Source organism: Felis catus, chromosome B1, assembly GCF_018350175.1.
Source record: "Felis catus isolate Fca126 chromosome B1, F.catus_Fca126_mat1.0, whole genome shotgun sequence".
Classification (NCBI taxonomy): domain Eukaryota; kingdom Metazoa; phylum Chordata; class Mammalia; order Carnivora; family Felidae; genus Felis; species Felis catus.
In genome coordinates, this window is record NC_058371.1 from 143,221,303 (window position 1) to 143,242,487 (window position 21,185).

The 21,185-nt window shown below is 36.8% G+C and overlaps 1 protein-coding gene across 23 annotated transcripts in view; it reads left to right on the plus strand.

The window, feature by feature from the left end:
• Nucleotides 1–21,185, plus strand: part of CCDC158 (coiled-coil domain containing 158) — a 104,284-nt gene that overhangs the window by 51,936 nt on the left and 31,163 nt on the right. For 22 of the 23 annotated variants that reach the window (XM_045056193.1, XM_045056187.1, XM_045056204.1 and 19 more), the window contains 3 exons: nucleotides 26–184; nucleotides 1,352–1,444; nucleotides 2,233–2,358. In XM_045056193.1, the coding sequence (XP_044912128.1) occupies nucleotides 26–184; nucleotides 1,352–1,444; nucleotides 2,233–2,358 (378 nt within the window). The remainder of the gene's footprint in view (nucleotides 1–25; nucleotides 185–1,351; nucleotides 1,445–2,232; nucleotides 2,359–21,185) is intronic. The other variant, XM_045056195.1, reaches the window with a different exon arrangement.

Consider the following 21,185-nt stretch of genomic DNA (forward strand, 5'->3'; position numbering starts at 1 on the left):
ATATTTTTTTCCTCTATAATTATAGGAAAAGCATTTTCTAAAAGAAGAGAAGAATAAATTAAGCCAGGAATTGAGTACTGTTGCAACAGAAAAAAACAAGATGGCTGGAGAATTGGAAGTCCTGAGATCGCAGGAGCGCCGTTTGAAAGAAAAAGTTGCTAATATGGAAGTTGCTCTTGATAAGGTAGTTACTAAGTGTATAAAGTAATCATCAACTAAATAGCTATTAACTGAGGAGACATGTTCTGAATAAAAGCTCCATGCTGATAGGAACCAAATCTCTACTAGATCCCAGTCACCTAGCGCAAGGAAAAACCATAGCCTATAGAGTAGAGAAGGCTCTTCTAAGCTTTAAAGCACAGTTATACTGTGTACTTTTTACAAAATTCTTTTTGAGGCTAACTCGGTCACAGGAGCAGTAAGATACAAGATGCAAGATACACCTGGGGTCCTCACTGGACTGAATAAATAAATATGTCTTCAATCTAACTTACTGCCACAAAATGACTTGAACACTAGGTAGAATACAGTCTGTTAATAATATCAGTAAAATGCTAACATAATGCTAATGTCTGGCATTCATTGGAGTCCAGAAAATGCTGGTAGAAAACACAACTCAGGGGGCACCTAGGTGGCCCAGTTGGTTAAGCGTCAGCTCAGGGCATGATCTCATGGTTTGTGAGTTCAAGTCCTGCAATGGGTGAGCTCAAGCCCCATTCGGGTGAGCAGGAGCCCCACTTCGGGTAAAAAAAAAAAAACATTAGCCCTGCTTCTCTCTCTCTCTCTCTCTCTCTCTCTCTCTCTCTCTCTCTCTCTGTCTCAAAAAAAAAAAAAAAAAAAAAAAAAAAAAAAAAAAAAAAACACACACACAAAGAATGAGAAGGGTTAGTGACATTGTATTTGTTATTGCAACGTATCATAAAGGCATAAATCTTACTTGTGAGAACTCTGGAAGGCAAAAATATACCCAAACTAGTCCTGATTATTAAGAAATCCAGAGCCTTTATGGTTAGGTAAAATGACCTGTGAACCCGCCTATGCCAGCTTTGATCTTAAAACATGATATGTTGATTTAATGAATTTCAGTTGTGGTCATTTTTTTACATTACTAAAGTGATTTGTTTATTCCATCCTTAGTTCATTCATACTAAATGCTACATAGATGCCAGGGATACAGAGGATAAAGGCATGGCCTCCAGTTCTAAGTTTAATGAACAAAACCGATAAATAGATAAATGCAAGTTAGTGTGGGGGGTTCCCTTGAAGAGATGGAAGCTCTGTATTTATAGGTTAACAAAACAAAATTGTGTAGAGAATGGAAGACAAACCACATGTGGTTGTTTGATTGTAGGCATCTTTGCAGTTTGCAGAATGTCAAGATATCATACAGCGTCAGGAACAAGAATCTGTGCGCCTAAAACTTCAACACACTTTGGATGTAAAAGTAAGGCCTTCTTTCCATCAGAAATAGTTCAAGTGAAATTAATGCCATTCTTTGATATACGTTTATATTTACTTCATGTACCTTGGACACAGTCAAGTGTACTTCAACACTATCTGATACTAGCAGTTCTAAAATCTGCATAAACATCATTATATCTATACCTGTCCTCTTCCTATAGTAACAAATTGAAACACAGTGCTCTCTGTTAAGTTTATAAGAGAGGCAGACACCTTCTTCAGGTATGCCATGGGGATACCTGAAGGAAGAATTTTCCACACAGAAGGGGGTCAAGCAAGTGCAGAGGTCCAAAGTGTGAGTGTGCTCAGCTTGTTTGGAGAATAGCAAAAATGATTTAATCTGCATCACCAAAACATGTGTCCTTTAAAAACAGTGCATTTTCCACTGAAATTTATGTCTGCTTTCCAAGTTGCAGACATACGTTAAAGTGTCCGTAATGGATACTTTTGCAGGCTGGAGCACGCGATAGTTGTAGAGGACCTTTCTCAATAGTATGCCCCAACTAGCGTAGAGTCTTTGGCAAAAGTTAGAAACCAGCTAAGTAGCGTACCATCCGAGGTGTTTTCACATCTCAAATGCCTCTTTCAAAATCAGCAGTGTGAAGGCATCTTCTTAGCATATGCTTAGTCCTCAAAGAGTGACTCAGAATCATCTTGCTTTATAGATGTTCAACATGAAAAATTGAAATTATGTTTGTGAAATACGTTTTGATTTCACAATTGTAGGTGTAGGTGGACAATTATTTTGCTCACATCTATATTGTTTTCTAGGAACTTCAGGGCCCTGGATACACCTCAAATACTTCTGTGAAGCCACGCCTTCTACAGCCATCCTCAGCCACCCGTTCCCATTCTAATGTACCGTCATCCCAGTCCACAGCCAGCTTCCTGTCTCATGTAAGCACCTAGTCTCATAATCCATGATGCAAATGACCTAATATGTAAGTAATTTTAAATGGAGAAAATTTCATTTAAAAATATATCTATAGTTATGACATTTTCAATTACTGGATTGTAGATTTATACATACCAGATGAATGAAAACATGTACTTCACTATTTGGTGTTTCCCCTGGGGAAAACATGAATTATTCAGCAGGATTAATGTTAACAATAATTGAGTTTTTTTAAGTTTTCATTTTAATTCCAGTTAGTTAACATACAGTGTTATATTAGTTTCAGGTGCACACTATAGTGATTCAACAATTCCATACATCACTCGGTGCTCATCATGACAAGTGCACTCCTTACGCCCCCTCACCTATAAAACCCATCCCTCACCCCCTTCCCTCTGGTAATCATCAGTTTGTTCTCCATTGTTAACAGTCTGTTTCCTGATTTGCTTCTTTCTTTCTTTTTTTTCCTTTCATTTGTTTACCTTGTTTCTTAAATGCCACATATGAGTGAAATCATATGATATCTTTCTCTGATGGACTTATTTCACTTAGCATTATACTTTTTAGCTCTATCTATATCATTGCAAATGGCAAGATTTCATTCTTTTTATGGCTGAAGTAATATTCCATTGTATAATATACCACATCTTTTTTTTTTATCAGTTCATCATTTGATGGACATTTGGGCTGCTTCTGTATCTTGGCTATTGTAAATAATGCTGTTCTAAACATAGGGGTTTCTGTCTCCGCTTGTATTAGTGTTTTTGTATTCTTTGGGTAAATACCGAGTAGTACAATTACTGGATTATACAGTAGTTCTGTTTTTAACTTTTTGAGGAACCTCCGTACTGTTTTCCAGAGTGGCTGCACCAGTTTGCATTCCCACCAAACAGACTGGTCATCTGTATATCTTTGGAGAAATGTCTGTTAATGTCTTCTGCCCATTTTTTCATTAGATTATTCATTTGGGGGGTGTTGAGTTTGATGATAAATTCTTTATAGATTTTGAACACTAACCCTCTATCAGATATGTCATTTGCAAATATCTTCTCCCATTCTGCAGGTTGCCTTTTAGTTTTGTTGATTGTTTCCTTCACTGTACAGAAGTTTTTATTTCAATGAAGTCTCAATAGTTTATTTTTGCTTTTGTTTTCTTTGCCTCAGGAGACATATCTAGAAAAAAAGTCGCTTCAGCCGATGACAAAGCAGTTATTGCCTATGTTCTCTTCGAGGATTTTTATGGTTTCAGGACTTACGGTTTTAGGTCTTTAATTCATTTTGAGTTTATTTTTGTGTATGGTGTAAGAAAGTAAAAAAAAACTTTGCATGTTGCTTTCCAGTTTTCTCAATATCATTGTTTGAACGGACTGTCTTTTTCCAATTGTATATTCTTTCCTACTTTGTCAAAGATTTAATTGACCATATGGTTGAGGGTTTATTTCTGGGTTTTCTGTTCTCTTCCATTGCTCTCTGTGCTATTTTTTGTGCCAGTTTCCTACTGTTTTGATTGCAACAGCTTTGTGATATAACTTAAACTCCAGAATTATGATGCTTCCAGCTTTGCTTTGCTTTTTCGAGATTGCTTTGGCTATTCAGGGTCTTTTGTGGTTCCATACGAAGTTTAGAATTGTTCTAGTTCTGTGAAAAATGCTATTGGTATTTTGATAGGAATTGCATTAAATGTGTATATTGCTTTGAGTAGTACAGAAATGTTAACAATATTTGTTCCTCCAATCAATGAGCATGGGATGTTTTCCCTTTTCTTTGTGTTGTTGTAAATTTCTGTCATCAGGTTGGTTTGTTTTGTTTTGTTTTGTTTTTTTATAGTTTTCAGAGTACAGATCTATCACCTCTTTGGTTAGGTTTATTCCTAGGCATCTTATTATTTTTGAGATTGTTTTCTTAATTTCTCTTTCTGCTGCTTCATTATTGGTGTTTATAAATGCTGTGTTGGTTTTGTATCCTGTGAGTTTACTGAAAGTTCTCACAGTCTTTAGGTGGAGTCTTTGGGGTTTTCTATATATAGTATCATGTCATCTGCAAATAGTGAAAGTTGTACTTAGGAGTGCCCGGGTGGCTGAGTCAACTGAGCATCTGACTCTTGATTTTGGCTCAGGTCATAATCTCATGATATGTGAGTTTGAACCCCACGTTGGGCTCTGTGCTGGCAGCGTGCAGCCTTCTTGGGATTTTCTCTCTCCCTCTCTCTTTGCCCCTCCTCTGCTTGTGTGTTCTCTCTCTCTCTCTCTCTCTCTCTCTCTCAAAAATAAATAATATAAACTTTTAAAAAAAAGGAAATTGTACTTCTTTCTTACCAGTTTGGATGCCTTTTATTTCTTTTTGTTGTCTAATTGCTGCAGCTAGGATTTCCAGTACAGTATTGAATAAAAGCGGTAAGAGTGGACATTCCTGTCTTGTTCCTGACCTTAGACGAAAAGCTCTCAGTTTTTCCCCATTGAGGATGATGGTAGCTGGGGGTCTTTCATATATGACCTTTATTATGGTGAGGTATGTTCCCTCTAAACCTACTTTGAAGGTTTTTATCTTGAATGGATGTTGTATTTTGTCAAATGCTTTTTCTACATTTTTCAAAATGATCATATGGAGAATATGTTTTCTCTTATTGATATGATGTATCACATTTATTGATTTGTGAATGTCAAACCATGCTTGCAACCCAAGAATAAATCCCATTTGATTTTGGTGAATAATTTTTTTTTAATGTTTTATTGTACTTGGTTTGGTAGTTGAGGATTTTTGCATCTATGATTACCAGGAATATTAGCCTGTAGTTCTCTATTTTAGTGATGTCTTTATCTGGTTTTGGTATGAGAGAATTATTGGCCTCATAGAATGAGTTGAGGTTTTCCTTCCTTTTCTATTTTTTGAAATAGTTTGAGAATAGGTATTAACTCTTCCTTAAATGTTTGGTAAAATTCTCCTGTGAAGCCATCTGATCCTGGATGTTTGTTTGTCAGGAGTTTTTTGATTACTGATTCAGCTTCTTTGTTTGTTGTTGGTTTGTTCAAATTTTCTATTTCTTCCTATTATAGTTTTGGTAGATTATATGCTTCTAGGAATTTATCTATTTCTTTAGGTTGTCCAACTTGTTGGCATATAGTTTTCATAATATTCTCTTATAATTGTATTTCTGTGGCATTGACTGTTATTTCCCCTCTCTCATTTGTGATTTTATTTGAGGCCTTTCTCCTTTTTTCTTGATAAATATGGCTAAAGGTTTTTGGCATTTTTTTTTAAGTTTATTTATTTATTTGGCAGGCAGAGAGAGGGAGAATCCCAAGCAAGCTCCACACTGTCAGCACACAGCCCAGTGCTGGGCTTGATCCCACAAATCCTGAGATCACTTGAGCCAAAAACCAAGAGTCGATCACTTAATTGAGCCACCCAGGTGCCCCTAAGTCTGGCTTGATCTGTTCTGTTGTTTTTTTTTTTATTTCTGTATCATTTATTTCTGTTATAATTATTATTTCCTTCCTTCCTTCTGCTGGCTTTAGTCTTTTTTTGTTCTTTTTCTAGCTCCTTGCGGTGTGTGCTTAGGTTGTTTATTTGAAATTTTTCTTGCTTCTTGAGGAAGACTTATATTGCTATAAACTTCCCTCTTATGACCACTTTTGCTGCATCCCAAAGGTTTTGACCAATGTGTTTTCATTTTCATTTGTTTCCATGTACTTTTTAATTTCATCTTTTATTTCCTGGTTGACCCATTCATTCCTTAGTAGCATGTTCTTTAACCTCCTTGTATTTGTCATCTTTACAGATTTTTCTTGTGGCTGACTTCTAGTTTCATAACATTGTGGTCAGAAAAGATGCACAGTATGACTTCAATCTTCCTCAATTTGTTGAGGCTTATTTTAAGGTCTAACATTCTCTTCTGGAGAATGTTCCACGTGTATTTGAAAACAGAATGTGTATTCTGCTGTTTTAGGATGTAATGTACTGAATATGTCTGTCAAATCCATCTGTGCAAGTGCGTCATTCAAAGCCATTGTTTTCTTGTTGATTTTATAAGGATTTTTTTTTTTTGTTTTTTGTTGTTGTTGTTGTTGTTGTTGATGATCTTCTGTTTAGATGACTTGTCTGTTGATGTACATGGGGTGTTAAAGTCATCTTCTCTTGTTGCATTATTATCTATTAGTTCTTTTATGTTTGTTATTAACTGTTTTATATATTAAGGTGTTTCTATGGAGGGTATTTGTAATATTGTAAATAAACAATATTTACAATTTAAAAATATTGTAAATAAACAATATTTACAATTGTTATATCTTCTTGTTAGATTGTCCCTTTTATTATTATATAGTGTCCTTAGTCTCTTGTTACAGTCTTTGTTCTAAAGTCTGTTTTGTCTGATAATATGTATTGCTACTCCAGCTTTCTTTTGACATCCATCTGCATGATAGGTATTTCTCCATACCCTTTCAATCTGTAGGTTTCTTTAGATCTAATATGTGTCTCTTGTAGGCAGCATATAGATGGGTCTTGTTTTATTTTTTTAATCCATTCTGTCACCCTATGTTTTTCTTTAATTTTTTTTTTTTAACATTTATTTATTGTTGAGAGACAGAGCATGAGCATGAGCAGGGGAGGGGCAGAGAGAGAGGGAGACACAGAATCTGAAGCAGGCTCCAGGCTCTGAGCTGTCAGCACATAGCCCGACATGGGGCTCGAACCCACGAACCGTGAGATCATGACCTGAGCCAAAGTCAGATGCTCAACCTACTAAGCCACCCAGGTGCCCTTGTCACCCTATGTTTTTTATTGGAATGTTTACCCAATTTACATTGAAAATAATTATTGATGGATATGTATTCATTGTCATTTTGTTGTGCTTTTTGTGGTTGTTTTTGAAGATTTGCTTTGATCCTTTGTCTTTCTCTCTTTCATGTTTTGCCAATTTTCTTTAATGACACATTTGGATTTTTTTCTCTTTATTCTTTGTGTATTTATTAGTGGTTTTAGATGTATGGTTCCGTTAGGTTTGTATATAACATCTTCTGCATATAGCAATCTATATTAAGTTGATGGTCATGTAAGTTTGAACTCATTCTTACTCCTCCCCACATTTTAAGTATATATTGTTATATTTTACATCCTTTTATTTTGTGCATTCCATGAATTTTTTTTACAGAAATATTCATTTTGGGGGTGCCTGGGTGGCTCAGTAGGTTAATAAGTGTCTGACTTCAGCTCAGATCACAATCCCGCAGTTCGTGAGTTTGAACCCCGCATCAGCTCTCTGCTGTCAATGCAGACTGTCCCCCTCCTTTCCTCCTCCCCCGCTCACTCACTCTCTCTCCAAAAAATTAAACACTAAAAAACAAAAAAAGAAATACTCATTTTTGCTTCTTTTATGTTTCCTACCTTTATACTGTTACTTTGGTCTCTCCTTTCCACTCAGAGAGTCCCCTTTAATATTTCTTGTAGGGCTGGTTTAGTGATCCTGGACTCCTGTAGTTTGTTTGTCTGGGAAACTCTTTATCTCTCCTTTTATTCTGAATTATAGCCTTGCTTGACAGTATTCTTGGCTGCACATTTTTCCCATTCAGCACTTTGAATATATCATGCCACTCCTTTCTGGTTTGAAAAGTTTCTGTTGAAAAAATCTCCTGCTAGCCTTATGGGTTTTCCCTTGTAAGTTACTGTCTTCTTTTCTTGTTGCTTTAAATTTTTTTTCTTTATAACTGTGTTTTGCCAGTTTAATTACAGTATGTCTTGGTGTGGATCTGCTTTTGTTAATTTTGATGGGAGTTCCCTGTGCCTTCTGGATCTGGATATCTGTTTCCTTCCCCAGATTAGGTAAGTTTTCAGCTATTATTTCTTCAAATAAATTTTCTGCCCCCTTTCCTCTTTCTTCTTCTTGTAGGACTTCTATACTATCAATATTACTATGTATGATGGAGTCACTGAGTTCCCTAAGTCTGTTCTTGTTTTGCATAATTCTTTTCTCTCTGTCTTCTAGGTCACTTATCCTTTTCTCTGCTTCTTCCATCCTGCTGTTCATTCCATCAAGCGTGTTTCTCATTTTGTTTATTATACCCTTTATCTCTGGTACACTATTCCTTATGTCTGCGTTAAGGGTCTCACTCATTTCTTCCATTCTTTTCTCAAGTACGGTGAGTATTCTTATGATCGTTGCTTTAAATACTGATAGAGTATATCAGTATATCAGTATAAGGTATGTTACTTATATCTGTTTCACTTAGATCTCTGGACATCGCCTTGTCTTGTTCTTCCATTTGGAATAAATTTCTCTGTCTTCTCATTTTTGTCTAAGTCTCTGTGCCAGTTCTTGTGTGTTAGGAAAGTAAACTATATCTCTTGTTCTTGAGGGTTATGGCCTTAATAAGAGGTTCTCTAGTGCCCTGTCATGTGGTGTCCCCATTTCCCCAGGGCCTGGTGCTCGTGGGAGTGTCTCTAATGTATGTTGTGTGTGCCCCAATGTTTAGTCCTGGCCACTTTACTCTTTGGGCCAGTTGTCTGCCCAGGCTCTCTTTGCCTATTGTGGGCAGTGTTTGGTCCCTGGCCTGAATGTAGCATGTTTTAGATAGGTGTGCTCTGGTCTGTTTGTGAAATGAGACCTGTCACCACCAGTGCTGGAACCAAGTCTTGGCAAATATCTCAAGTTGGAAAATGCGTGAGCAGGGATTTGGGTTGTTCTTCTAGGGGAGGGGGCCCACCACACTGGGACTGAGACAAGCATGAAAGGCAGGGTGGTGACACCAGAGTGTGGACAGGGGAGGCTTGATGTAAGCAAGTGAGATAGCGAGTGTCAGTGCTGCACTGGTTCCCACTGGTAGCCCTGTATGCTGAGGGATGGGGAAGGAAAATGGTGCCAGCCAGTTCCTTTGTTCCTGGAGGGGTCTCTCTGTGAATGCTGTCTTTTCTTACTGTGTGCCCCTGGTGCTCTTCAGATCACTGTTTCCATGCTGGGTGTCCATGGGTTGTTTGCCTGCTGTCTCTCCAAGAGCAGTTCAGTGCCCTCTGGGCTCTATCTCAGCCAAGCCTACTGACCTTCAAGCCTAATCATCAGGCTTTAAGCCCTGATGATTGCCAGAAGTCACAAAATTCAGCCCTTCTTGCTTTCCAAGCCAACTGCTATGGGGATTCATTTTCCCTGTGTGCTCCCCTTTGTGTTAGTCTGTCTCTTGCCCTTCTCCAAGAGAATGGCTCCCTCCCCACTGCAGCAGCCACAATCCATTTCTCTCCTAAACCACATCTCCACATTTCCTACCTTATTCAATGTGGTTTCTTCTCTACCTTTATCGTAGAGTTTGTTCTGCCTGTCTTCAAGTCAATTTCCAGGTTATTTAGGATGATTTGATAGTTACCTAGTTGTATTCATGGGATGAGGCAAGCATAGGGTCCTCCTGCTTTGCTGCCACCTTCCAACCCACCAATATAATTGTCAAAATAAATTATTTAGTAGTCTTATGTTCAGTGCTTTCCATCACAAGCATTTCCACATTACAAAGCAAATGCTGAGATAGCTAAAATAAGCACCGCTTCAAATGCCAAAGGCAAATTAATGGTATATTGATATCCCACCAAGATGAAAATGATTTGCTTATATAGTTTCCTCAGGAACTATATGTAAATGTACTTATAAAATTTTAGTAACTGTAAGATATTTTTATTCCCTTCATTTAAAATGTTCAAGACTTTAGGGGCTTCTGGGTGGCTCAGTTGGTTGGGCGTCCGACTTCATTCGGCTCAGGGCATGATCTCACAGTCTGTGAGTTCGAGCCCCGCGTCGGGCTCTGTGCTGACCGCTCAGGGCCTGGAGCCTGCTTCAGATTCTGTGTCTCCCTCTCTCTCTGCCCCTCCCCTGCTCGTGCTCTGTCTCTGTCTCTCAAAAAATAAATAAAAACATTTTTTTTAATTAAAGAAAAATAAAATGTTCAAGACTTTAGAAAAGTTTTGGTTTTAACCTTTTTTTCTTCTTTAAAGCTAAGGAAAAAACTTGTACGGTGTAAAATTCAGACTTTGTTCTGAAAATATACATTTATGGAACCACTAATCCCCTGTTACCAGTATTCAGCTCCAACTATAGAGAAATGAAACTTATTCCATAAATCGCACATGAAAATCAATTTCATTAGTTAACAGTCCTGTCTAATGAATAGCAAGAGGATGACCAGTGACCGGCCAGTTATTCCACCTTAAATGAAAGGCACTTAAATGAAAGGCATGCACTGCGAAATGGCTAAAAGTGGAAAAGGACCCCTCTCAGACACTTCAGATGTGTGCACTGAAAAGCAAGCTGTTACACAACAAATAAGAGAACATTCTATCAAATAACAGAATGATAATCTTCATATTAGAAGGTAAACATGCTTCTCTCTGGAGACTGGGACTTGGAGGTGGTCAGAGGAAGAGCAAGGGACTACTGTTTTTTGTTTTAAGTGTTATAAAATTACCTTTAAAGTTTATTTATACATTTTGAGAGAGAGACAGGGAGAGAATGTCAGGGAGGTACAGAGAGAGAGAGGAAGAGAATCCCAAGCAAGCTCCATGCTGTCAGCACAGAGCACGATAAAGGGCTTGAACTCACGAATCTTAAGATCACGACCTGCGCTGAAAGCAAGAGTCAGGCACTTAACTGACTGAGCCACCCAGGCGCCCCTAAAATAAGCTTTAAAATTATGTACATGTTAACATTGATACAAAGTAAATCCCCCTCCCAAAATAACCCCACAAACCAAACAACAAATAAACAACAACAAAGAACATTTGACCAGGAGTCATTGGTGGGTCTCCCTACTTGTGTGACCTTGAAAAGCCAAATATATTGTGCCTTGCTCTTTTCATGTCTAAAGATGAGTGTGGACTAGACGACCTCTAGGGTCATCTAGAAACATCAGCTCTGAAATTGCATGACTTTTCATTACCCAAAAGCCAGCCTGAGAGATTTTGTCTAGTTGTGCAATAAACAGACTACTTGATTATAAAGAATCTCATCCATCACTGAAAAAGTACCAGTCATATCTATGAAGTCAAAATTTTAAGTAACAATTCTAACAGCAAAAAATGAACTGTATTTCCTAAATAGACTGTCAAACATGCCGTATGCAATTTCTCCTCTTAAAAATGTTTATTATTTCTCCTCTTAAAAATGTCTGTTATAGAGGCACCTAGGTGGCTCAGTCAGTTGAACATTCAACTCTCAATTTTTATCTCAGGTCATGCATGGGTCCCAGGGTTGTGTGATTGAGCCCTGCACCCAGCTCCATGCTGGGCATGGAACCTGCTTATATTTACTTATTTATTCATTTATTCATCCATTCATTCATATTCTCTCTCTCTCTCTCTCTCTCTCTCTCTCTCTCTCTCTCTCTCTCCCCCCCCCTCCCCCCCCACCAAAAAGAAAAATGTTTGTTATATAATTTTACACAATAGAAGTAACATTCTTTGTTGTATTCACTGATGCATCCCAAAGTACCTAGAACAGTCTAGCATATAGTAGATAATAAATATTTGTCTAATGAGTGAGTGAATTGAATTCATTGTAGAACATTGTATTCAGGTTTCCATTGTTTCTACTGATAAGTCAGTTTTAAATCTTCTTGTTGCCCTTTTGGAGTTAATTTTGTCTCTGACCACTTTTAAGATTTTCTCTTTGTATCGGTTTATAGCAATTTGACTGTGATGTGCTAGGTGTGTTCTTCTTTGTATTTGTCTTTCTTGAGGTTCACTGATTTTAGTAGACGTATGGATTGATATGTTTCATTGATTTAGGAAGTTTTTACTCCTTACCTTCTCAATTATTTTTTCTACCCCATTCTCTTGCTTCCTTCTGGTACTTGTACTATTAAAAACCTTTTTTTTTTTTTTTAATGGTATATGATAACTCCATTATCTGAATCCCCTCTGGGCCTGTGACCATTGTTTCTCTTGGTTTTCAGTCATGTTGTTGTCCAGTCCTGCTTTTTCTCCCAATAGTTTAACTTTTTTAGAGTAATTTTAGATTCACAACAAAATTGAGAGAAAGGTATAGAGATTTCCCCATATATGCACAGCCTCCCGCATTATCAACATCACTCACTGGAGTGGTACATTTGCTACCAAGGATCTACAGTGACACATTATCATTACTCAAAGTACATAGTTTACATTGGGGTTCACTCTGGTGTTGTATATTCTATAAGTTTGGACAGATGTACAATGACATAATACCCATTATTATTACACAGAGTATTCTTACTGCCTTCAAAACCTTCTGTGCTCCTTCTTATTCATCCCTCCCATTCGCTTCCGCCCTGGCAACCAGTGAACTTTTTATTGTCTCCATAGTTTTGCCTTTTCCAGAAGGTCATATAGATGGAATCATACAGTATGAAGCTTTTTAAGATTGGCTTCTTGGGGCACCCGGGTGGCTCAGTCGGTTGAGTGTCTGGCTTCAGCTCGGGTCATGATCTCACAGTCCATGAGTTCGAGCCGCACATCGGGCTCTGTGCTGACAGCTCAGAGCCTGGAGCCTGCTTCAGATTCTGTGTCTCCCTCTCTCTATGCCCCTCCCCTGCTCACACTCTGTCTCTGTCTCTCTGTCTTTCTCTCTCTCTCTCTCAAAAATAAATAAACATCAAAAAAATTTTTTAAAAGATAGGCTTCTTTCATTTAGTAAAATGCATTGAAGTTTCCTCCATGTCTTTTCATGGCTTGGTAGCTTATTTCTTCTTAATGCTGAGTAATATTCCACTGTCTAGATGTACCACAGTTTGTTTATTCATTTGCCTACTGAATGGCATCTTCGTTACTTCCAAGTTTTTGTAGTTGTGAACAAAGCTTCTGTAAACATTCATGTGCAAGCTTTTGTGTGGACCTAAGTTTTCAGCTCCTTTGAGTAAGTATCCAGGAGTATGATTACTAGATCATATGATAGTAATATGTTTCGTTTTGTAAGAAACTGCCAAACTGTATTCCACAGTGGTTGTACCATTTTGCACTCCCACCAGCAATGAATGAGAGTTCCTGTTGTTCCATATCCTTGGCAGTGTTTGCTGTTGTCTATGTTTTGGATTTTGGACATTCTAATAAGAGTATAATAGTATCTCATTTTATTTATTTATTTTTTAATTTTTTTAATGTTTATTTATTTTCGAGAGAGACAGACACAGAGCACAAACAGGAGAGGGGCAGAGACAGAGGGAGACACAGAATCTGAAGCAAGTTCCGGGCTCCGAGCTGTCAACACAGAGCCTGACACAGGGCTTAAACTCATGAACTGTGAGATCATGACCTGAGCCAAAGTCGGATGCTCAACCGACTGAGCCACCCAGGCACCCCTAATAGTATTTCACTTTAATTTGGGTTTCCCTGATGCCATATGTCCTGGAACATCTTTTTATATGCTTATTTGACATCTATGTATCTTCTTTGGTTGAGGTGTCTGTTAAGGTCTTTAGCCCATTTTTTGTTTGCTTCCTTTCTAAATAAAGTTCTGGACATTGTGAAAAATTAGATCATTTTGGTTTCTAGATGACATTTTTTTTTTCCTTCATAGAGGATTTACGTCAGCTTCTGGCTGATAGCTAAAGTAAGGGCACTAACAATCCCATATCACCTTAATTCATTCAAGGATTGAGATGATTCAGATTAAGGCTCTTATCCTGAAGCCTGATGTTTACCAGTTTATCTTCTAACCTCTTTGATAGAGTTCTAGTTTTTTATCCCTCTAGCTTCTTGATTCTGCCAAAAGCTCATCTCATCTTCCCAACCTCTCAACTGGTTCTTTTAGAATTCGCAAATGCTTCTAGAGAAAATGGCATTTTGTTCCGGACTTTGGCCCCATAATTCTTAACTGTGTTGGTAGCTCTCTAATGTTGTCAGGTAGACTTAAAAATTTTGTGTGTATACTTTTCTAGTGAATTTCTAAACAGAAGGGTTGTTCTACCATTACTGGAAAAAGAACTCCTCTACTGTTAGTCTTTTCTCATACAATTTTAGATATTCTTTATAAACTTATGCTGTAGAATATAAAAAATTATCTCTTTAAACCACACATACATGCGCACGTATACATCTTCCTTTTCCCTGCATAATCCTCCCTATATAATCATATCATATCATACGTTTTGGTTAAGTCACATTGAGTGTTTAGATTATTATGACAATGTAAATATTGTTCTCTAGCTGAACTGTGCAGTGAACTGTGATTATATTTCCTTTATGCCCTTAGACTTAATAATTGTCTTGTTATACTTTGGTTAGTTTTCTAAATATCTATAACCAATTATCCCTCAAACGTTCTCTGAAAGCAACGATAAAATTCCTTTTAGTATGAGCAAAGTAGTAAGATTATATTATTAGTTTCTTTACTTGTTCATATATTCATGTGTTAGGCATCATGCCTTTAGAGCCCTCCAACATTCCTGTTCTGATCGGGAGTGGTTGCCTTCTAGGCTTGCCACGCAGTTGGCTTCTTGGATTTTCCTTCTCTCAAAACCCAGGGAATTCGCTTCACCTTTTTTTGTGTTTTTTAATTTTAATTCCCTTTCTTGGTTTCTTTCTTTCTTTTGGTGGAGCCTATGATGCAGTGGCTAACTATGGAAGGGTGTATTTGAAAATTTTGCATTTCTGAAAATACTGGGTTTTTTTTTTACTTACATATGATTGATACTTAAAATTTTATTGCTGTTGTCCATTTTGGCTCCAGGGCCTTTGTTTGTGACTAGTTTTTGTTCGTTTTCTTAGTTTGTAGGGTCTTTTCTTTATCCTGCATACTGATTTCAAGATGTTCCCTGCTGAGGGTCTTTTTCTTTTCATTGTGCTGCGTACTTAGCAGACTCTTGAGTTCTTTTATTCTCAGAAATTTTCTAGTATCATTTATTTGATCATTCTCCCCCTCATTTTCTCAGTTCTCTCTTTTTAGAATTCCTGTTAGTCACCTATTAGACCGCTTGGACCACTCCAGTCATCTTTAATTCTGACTTCCATGCTCACCTCATCTTTTATTCCCACCTTTCAGGAAATTTCCTCAACTCGAATTGTTTTTCTGATATCATTTTTTTTTTTTTTAATTTCCAGGAGCCGTTTTCTCTTCACATAGTTTTATGTTCTTTTGTGATATAATCTTTTTCCCATTTTTTTTAAGTTTATTGATTTATTTTGAGAGACAGAGAGAGCGAGTGCGGGAGGGGCAGAAAGAAAGGAACAGAGAGTCACAGGCAGGCTCTGCACTCTAGCACAGGGCTCGAACCCACAAACTGTGAGCTCATGACTTGAGCTGAAACCAAGAGTCAGACACTCAGCCGACTGAACCACCCAGGCGCCCCTCTCTTTTCTGTTTAAAGATACTCATTTCGGTTTTTCAGCAACTGCTCCTGTCATCTGAATTATTGATGTTTTTTCAAATTCTTTTTTTTTTTTTTTTTGGTTTGTTTTGATGTCTGTCATTAATGTTAAAGACTTTCCTTCAATGTTTAGTGGTCATTGGCTCTTCATTCATATTTAAGATTGAGGCCCTAAAAAGCTGATTAAAAGCTCTTTGTAAGGTTGACAGGATTTGTCAACTGGTAGGTAGTTAGGTATTGCTTTTTTATTGAGGGACCCAAAAATTATCTGTACATCTTTTCTCTTGGTCCTGTCAGTTCTCCAGAAGAGGGATTCTCTTACTACTGCCTTGTTAGGTGCCAATCACCTGCCAAAATTCTGAAAGCTGAGTGGGGTGGGGAATCTGCAGTATCTATCTATCTATACAATCTCACTTCATGCTCATATTTTCAACTTGCAGCCTTACTCCTGCTATGCCACGTATCTATCCAAACTTTTGGAGCCAAACGTCCTCTGGCTCTATCTACCTCATGCAGAAATCAAGCCTCTAAATTCCTTTAGGGCAAAGGAATGAGTAATTACCTGACTGTTGGGGGAGAGCATCTGGGATTCTAACAGCTTCTCCCATAGACTTTTAGCCAATCCTCCCATTTTGCTGCCCTTTCTCTTCCCTGGCCTTTAGAGATACGTGAGCCTCCAGTTCCTGAGCCTTTCTGGAATACTCCCATGCAGAGCAGCTTGCTTCTTGTTGGCTACTTCTGTGAGGCTACTTTAAGTTTTAGCTTTCTTTGTTCTGTGTAATCAGTTACAAATTATACATTTGCTTTCCATCTCCTAAAATTTCATTATTATTACTCATATGCTATCTGTTTTTTCCTTTTTATTTTATTAATTTTTTTAGTGTCATTTCAATTGGGCTGTAATTAAAGTAGACCTAAATGTATCATGTTTAGAAGTGGAATATGACTGCATTGTTCTGTATCGCCTCTTCATTTATCTTGTTTCATTTTAGTTTTCCTGTTCAGTTATTCTAATGATAGTTGTTATTTATTGAACACCAGGCACTATTCAAAGTACTTTCCTAGATTATCTGACTTAGTCCTCACAACTGCCCACATAAGGTGAGTGCTGTTATTATACATACTTTACAGATGAAGAAACCAAGGCTGGGAAAAGCTAAATGACTTACACAGGGTTCACATACCAAAAACACAGTTTTGCCAACACTTAACCAAGACAGCTTGAGTCTAGACCAATGTTCTTAGCCATTATTCTGTACTGCTTCTCTACACTACACTGCTGAATGCTGTTTATTTAAAAAAAACCACACACACACATTTAAATAATTAATGACATAATTAGATTCTCTGTATGAACTAATACTGTATTTCATAAATGTATACATACACGCACATATACATACATACAAATACACATACTTGTAATTGGTATCTTGACGTGGAAAAATTTTAATGTTTCAGATAAAGGCTATTTTGCATTTAAAAAGAAAATGTTTTCAGGACAGTATAGTTTTTTTTATTGATGTGTCAGAATCTATGCACATGCACTGTATGTAATGTATACTAGCTGTGCCTGATCTCTGCCACCAAAGTACCCACGATGTGGGCAATATTTTTAGTAACACTTTATGTTTGTCTTGTTTCCTACTCACCCACTCTCGAAATACAGTATAAATAATGCTTTTATATTCTATGTAGGATATTTATATCCCACTTTTATTATAGTCTTCTAATAGAAATAATTGTAAGAGATAGACTTGGTCAGACATTCTCAAAATAGAATAGTCTAATTCAAACTCAGTGAGATCAAGTTCTTATATTTAGCACTTCCATTTATCTTCTATCTTTGGAGAACGGAGATAGGAGCAGTTGAGAAGCACATAGTCTCCTTAGACATTACTTATCTTACATCATAACTCATACATTTGTCTGTAATGGACTCCAGGCCATTAGAAAGAACCATATTTGAAGAAGATGGGGTGCATTAGAGATATAATTTAGGAGTCATTTTGGCAACAAATCTAATATAAGATGATTTCAGAGTCAAAATGTACTAGGAAGCTAATCTAATCACAAGATAAACCTTAAGTTGAACTGAAAAGTATAAATTTATATTCTTCCTTTGAAACCAAAAGCTTGTGGAAGTTTTAACCTAAAAATGTATATCCTCTAGAAGTAGTCTTAATGTGTATCCTAAGGGTCAAAAGATTGGGTGGGGGAGAGCACAGTTCTTTAATGGGCTCTCGTAACTTCAGGAGGATCTATGTTTAGTTATTTCTTTACCAGCGAGACGAGTCAGATAAAAAGAATGTTTTAGAATTTTTCACTTCCCAGCTACTTTCTAATTGTACAAAGTATTTTGTTCACATTACATATCAAAATATTTCCATATGAATTAAAAGTAATGTATTAAAAATTAATGTATCGCAAGATGTACAAACATTAAAAGATTGGCAGTTTTGACTAAATGAAACTAATATTGTCTATGACTAATAAAAATCACAAAGCCACCATAAACAAAATTAAAGGGAAATCAGGAACTAAAAAATATTTTAAGTAGATAAAAGACCAGTAGCTATCATTTAGAGAGTTTTTACATACCCGGAGGAAGATAGCATATACTCTAAAAAGAAAAGTGTACTGAATAGACAAATTTTGTGGGTAGAAAATTCATAAATAAGAAATGCATATATCCAATAAACATGACAAAAATGTTCAAATTCATACATAAATAACAACTACATATTACAGCAAAAACAGGGATGCCAGGGTGGCTCAGTTGGTTAAGCATCTGCCTTCGGCTCAGGTCATGATCTCATGAACCCCGTGTTGGGCTCTGTGCTGACAGCTTGGAGCCCTGAGCCTGCTTCGGATTCTGTGTCTCCTATCTGTCTGCCCCTCCCCTGTGCCCACTCACATGCTCGCTCTCTCTCTCTCTCTCTCTCTCTCTCTCTCTCAAAAATAAACAATAAAAAATTTAATCTTAAAGCAAAAACAAACTACCAGTTTTGTATATAAAATGATAAAGTGGTAGTAGGAAGGGTATAGCCTAACAGCCACTCTTATATCATATCCTACTGGTAAGTGTATAAACTGACATGACTTTTTGTTGTTGTTTTTGCCTCCGAAGCCTACAATTTCTTTTTTTTTTTTAATAGACCTGATATTTCTAAAGTAGTTTTAGATTTACAGAAAAATTGAGCAGAAGCTATGGAAGGCTTCCCTAGACTCCCTTTTCCCCCACCCTACAGTTAACGTCTTTCATGACTGTGGTACACTTATCACAAAGGATGAGCCAATATTGATACATTATTAACTGAAGTCTGTAGTTTACATTGGAGTTTACCCCTTGTGTTGTACATTCTATGGGTTTTGAAAATGTATAATCACATGTATCTACCATTGCAATATCATAAAAGAATAGGTTCACCACCCTAAAAGTGCCCTGCTTTTCACCTATTTATTACTCCCTTCCTTCCTTCCGCTGCACCCTTGGCAACCAGTGGTCTTTTGACTCTGTCCATAGTTTTCCTCTTCCAGTGTGTCCTATAATTAGAATCATTTAACATGTTTTTTCAGATTGGCCTCTTTCACTTAGCCCTATGCTTACAAGATTCTTTCATTTCTTGTCATGAATTAATAGCTAATTTCTTTTTATCACTGAATAACATCCCATAATATGGATAGAACCACACTTTGTTCATCCATTCACCTATTAAAGAACATCTTGTTTGCTTCCAAGTTTTGGCAGTTATGCATAAAGCTCCTGTATGCATCCACATGTAGGTTTTGTGTGGACATAAGTTTTTAATTCTGCTGGGTGAACACTAAAGAGAGTGATTGCTGGATTGCACAGTAAGAACCTCTTTAGGTTTTTAAGAACCTGCCAAACTGTCTTCCAAAGTGTTTGTACCATTTTGCAGTCTCACCAGCAATGAATGAGAGTACCTGTTGCTCCATATCTTCATCAGCATTTGATATTATCGGTGTTTGGATTTGGGCCATTCTAATAGAAGTGTAGTAGTATCTCATTGTTGCTTTAGTTTGCAATTCCTTCCTTAATGACATATAATGGTGAACATATTTGGGTTTTTTTTTTGTTTTTTTTTTTTTTTGCCATCAGTAAGTATGTTTTCTATAGGGAGATGGCTGTTCTAGACTGTTGCCCAATTTTTAAGTGGGTTGCTTTTTCCTTATTGTTGAGTTTTAAGAGTTTGGGGAGGGGGCATATTTTGGATACTAATTCTTTATCATATATATCAAAACATATATCAAACATATATATGTTTTGAGAAGATTTTTTTTCCAGGTCTACATCTGGATTCATTTTTTTTTTTTTACATGTGGATGTCCAGTTCCAGCACCCCATTTGTTGAAAATACTGCCCTATCTCCATTGAGTCGCCTTTGCTGTTTTGTTAAAGATCAGTTGACTGTATTTTTGTGGGACTGTTTTTGGCTCTTAATTCTGTTCCATTGATTTATTTGTTTACTATTTCACCAGTACCACTCTGTATTACTATGTTAAGTCTTGAAATGGGGTATTGTCAATTCTTCAACTTTGTTCTCTGTCAATATTGTGTTTGCTATTCTGGGTTTTTTGCCTTTCCATATAGACTTTAGAATCAACTTGTCAGTAGCCACAAAATTTAAAAATTACTGAGATTTTGATTGGGATTGCATTGAATTCATAAATCAGGTTGGGAAGAACTGGCATCTTAACAATATCGAGTCTTCTTTATCCATGAATATGGAATATTTCTCTACTTATTTATATTTTTTTATTATGTCAGAATTTTGTAGTGTTACTCACATAGATCTTGTATGTATTTTGTTAGATTTATGCCTAAGTATTTTATATTTTTGATATTAATGTAAATGATACTGTGTTTCTAATCTTTTAATTCCAGTTCATTTCTGGTATGTAGGAAAGCATCTGACTTTTGTATATTAATCTTGTATCCTGACATCTTTCAATAATCTCTTATTTGTTCCAGGAGTTTTGTTATTGTTGATTCTTTGAAATTTTCTACATAAAGAATCATGTCATTTGTGGAAAAAAAAAGAGAGTTTTAATTCCTCCTTTGCAAGTCTGTACACCTCTTATTTTCTTTCTTTTAACTTTTGTTTTATTAGCTATGACTTCTGGGATGATTTTGAGTATAAGTGGTGAGAGAGGACAGTCTTTCCTTGTTTTTTGTGGTTTTGTTTGTTTGTTTGTTTTAACTTTTTTTTTTTTCTTAATTTTGGAGAAAAAGAGTGAGCGGTGGGCAAAGGGAAAGAGAGAGAATCCCAAGCAGGTTCCATGCTCAGCTCAGAGCCTGACATGGGGCTCGATCTCATGATCCTGGGATCGTGACCTACGCCGAAATCAAGAGTAAGATGCCTTACAGACTAAGCCACCCAGCTGTCGCTGTTTGTTAGTTTTTAAGTCATGCCCAGCACATACCCCAGTACAAAGCTTGCATTCATGACCATGAAATCAACACCTGAGCTGAGATCAAGAGTCAGAGGCTTAAC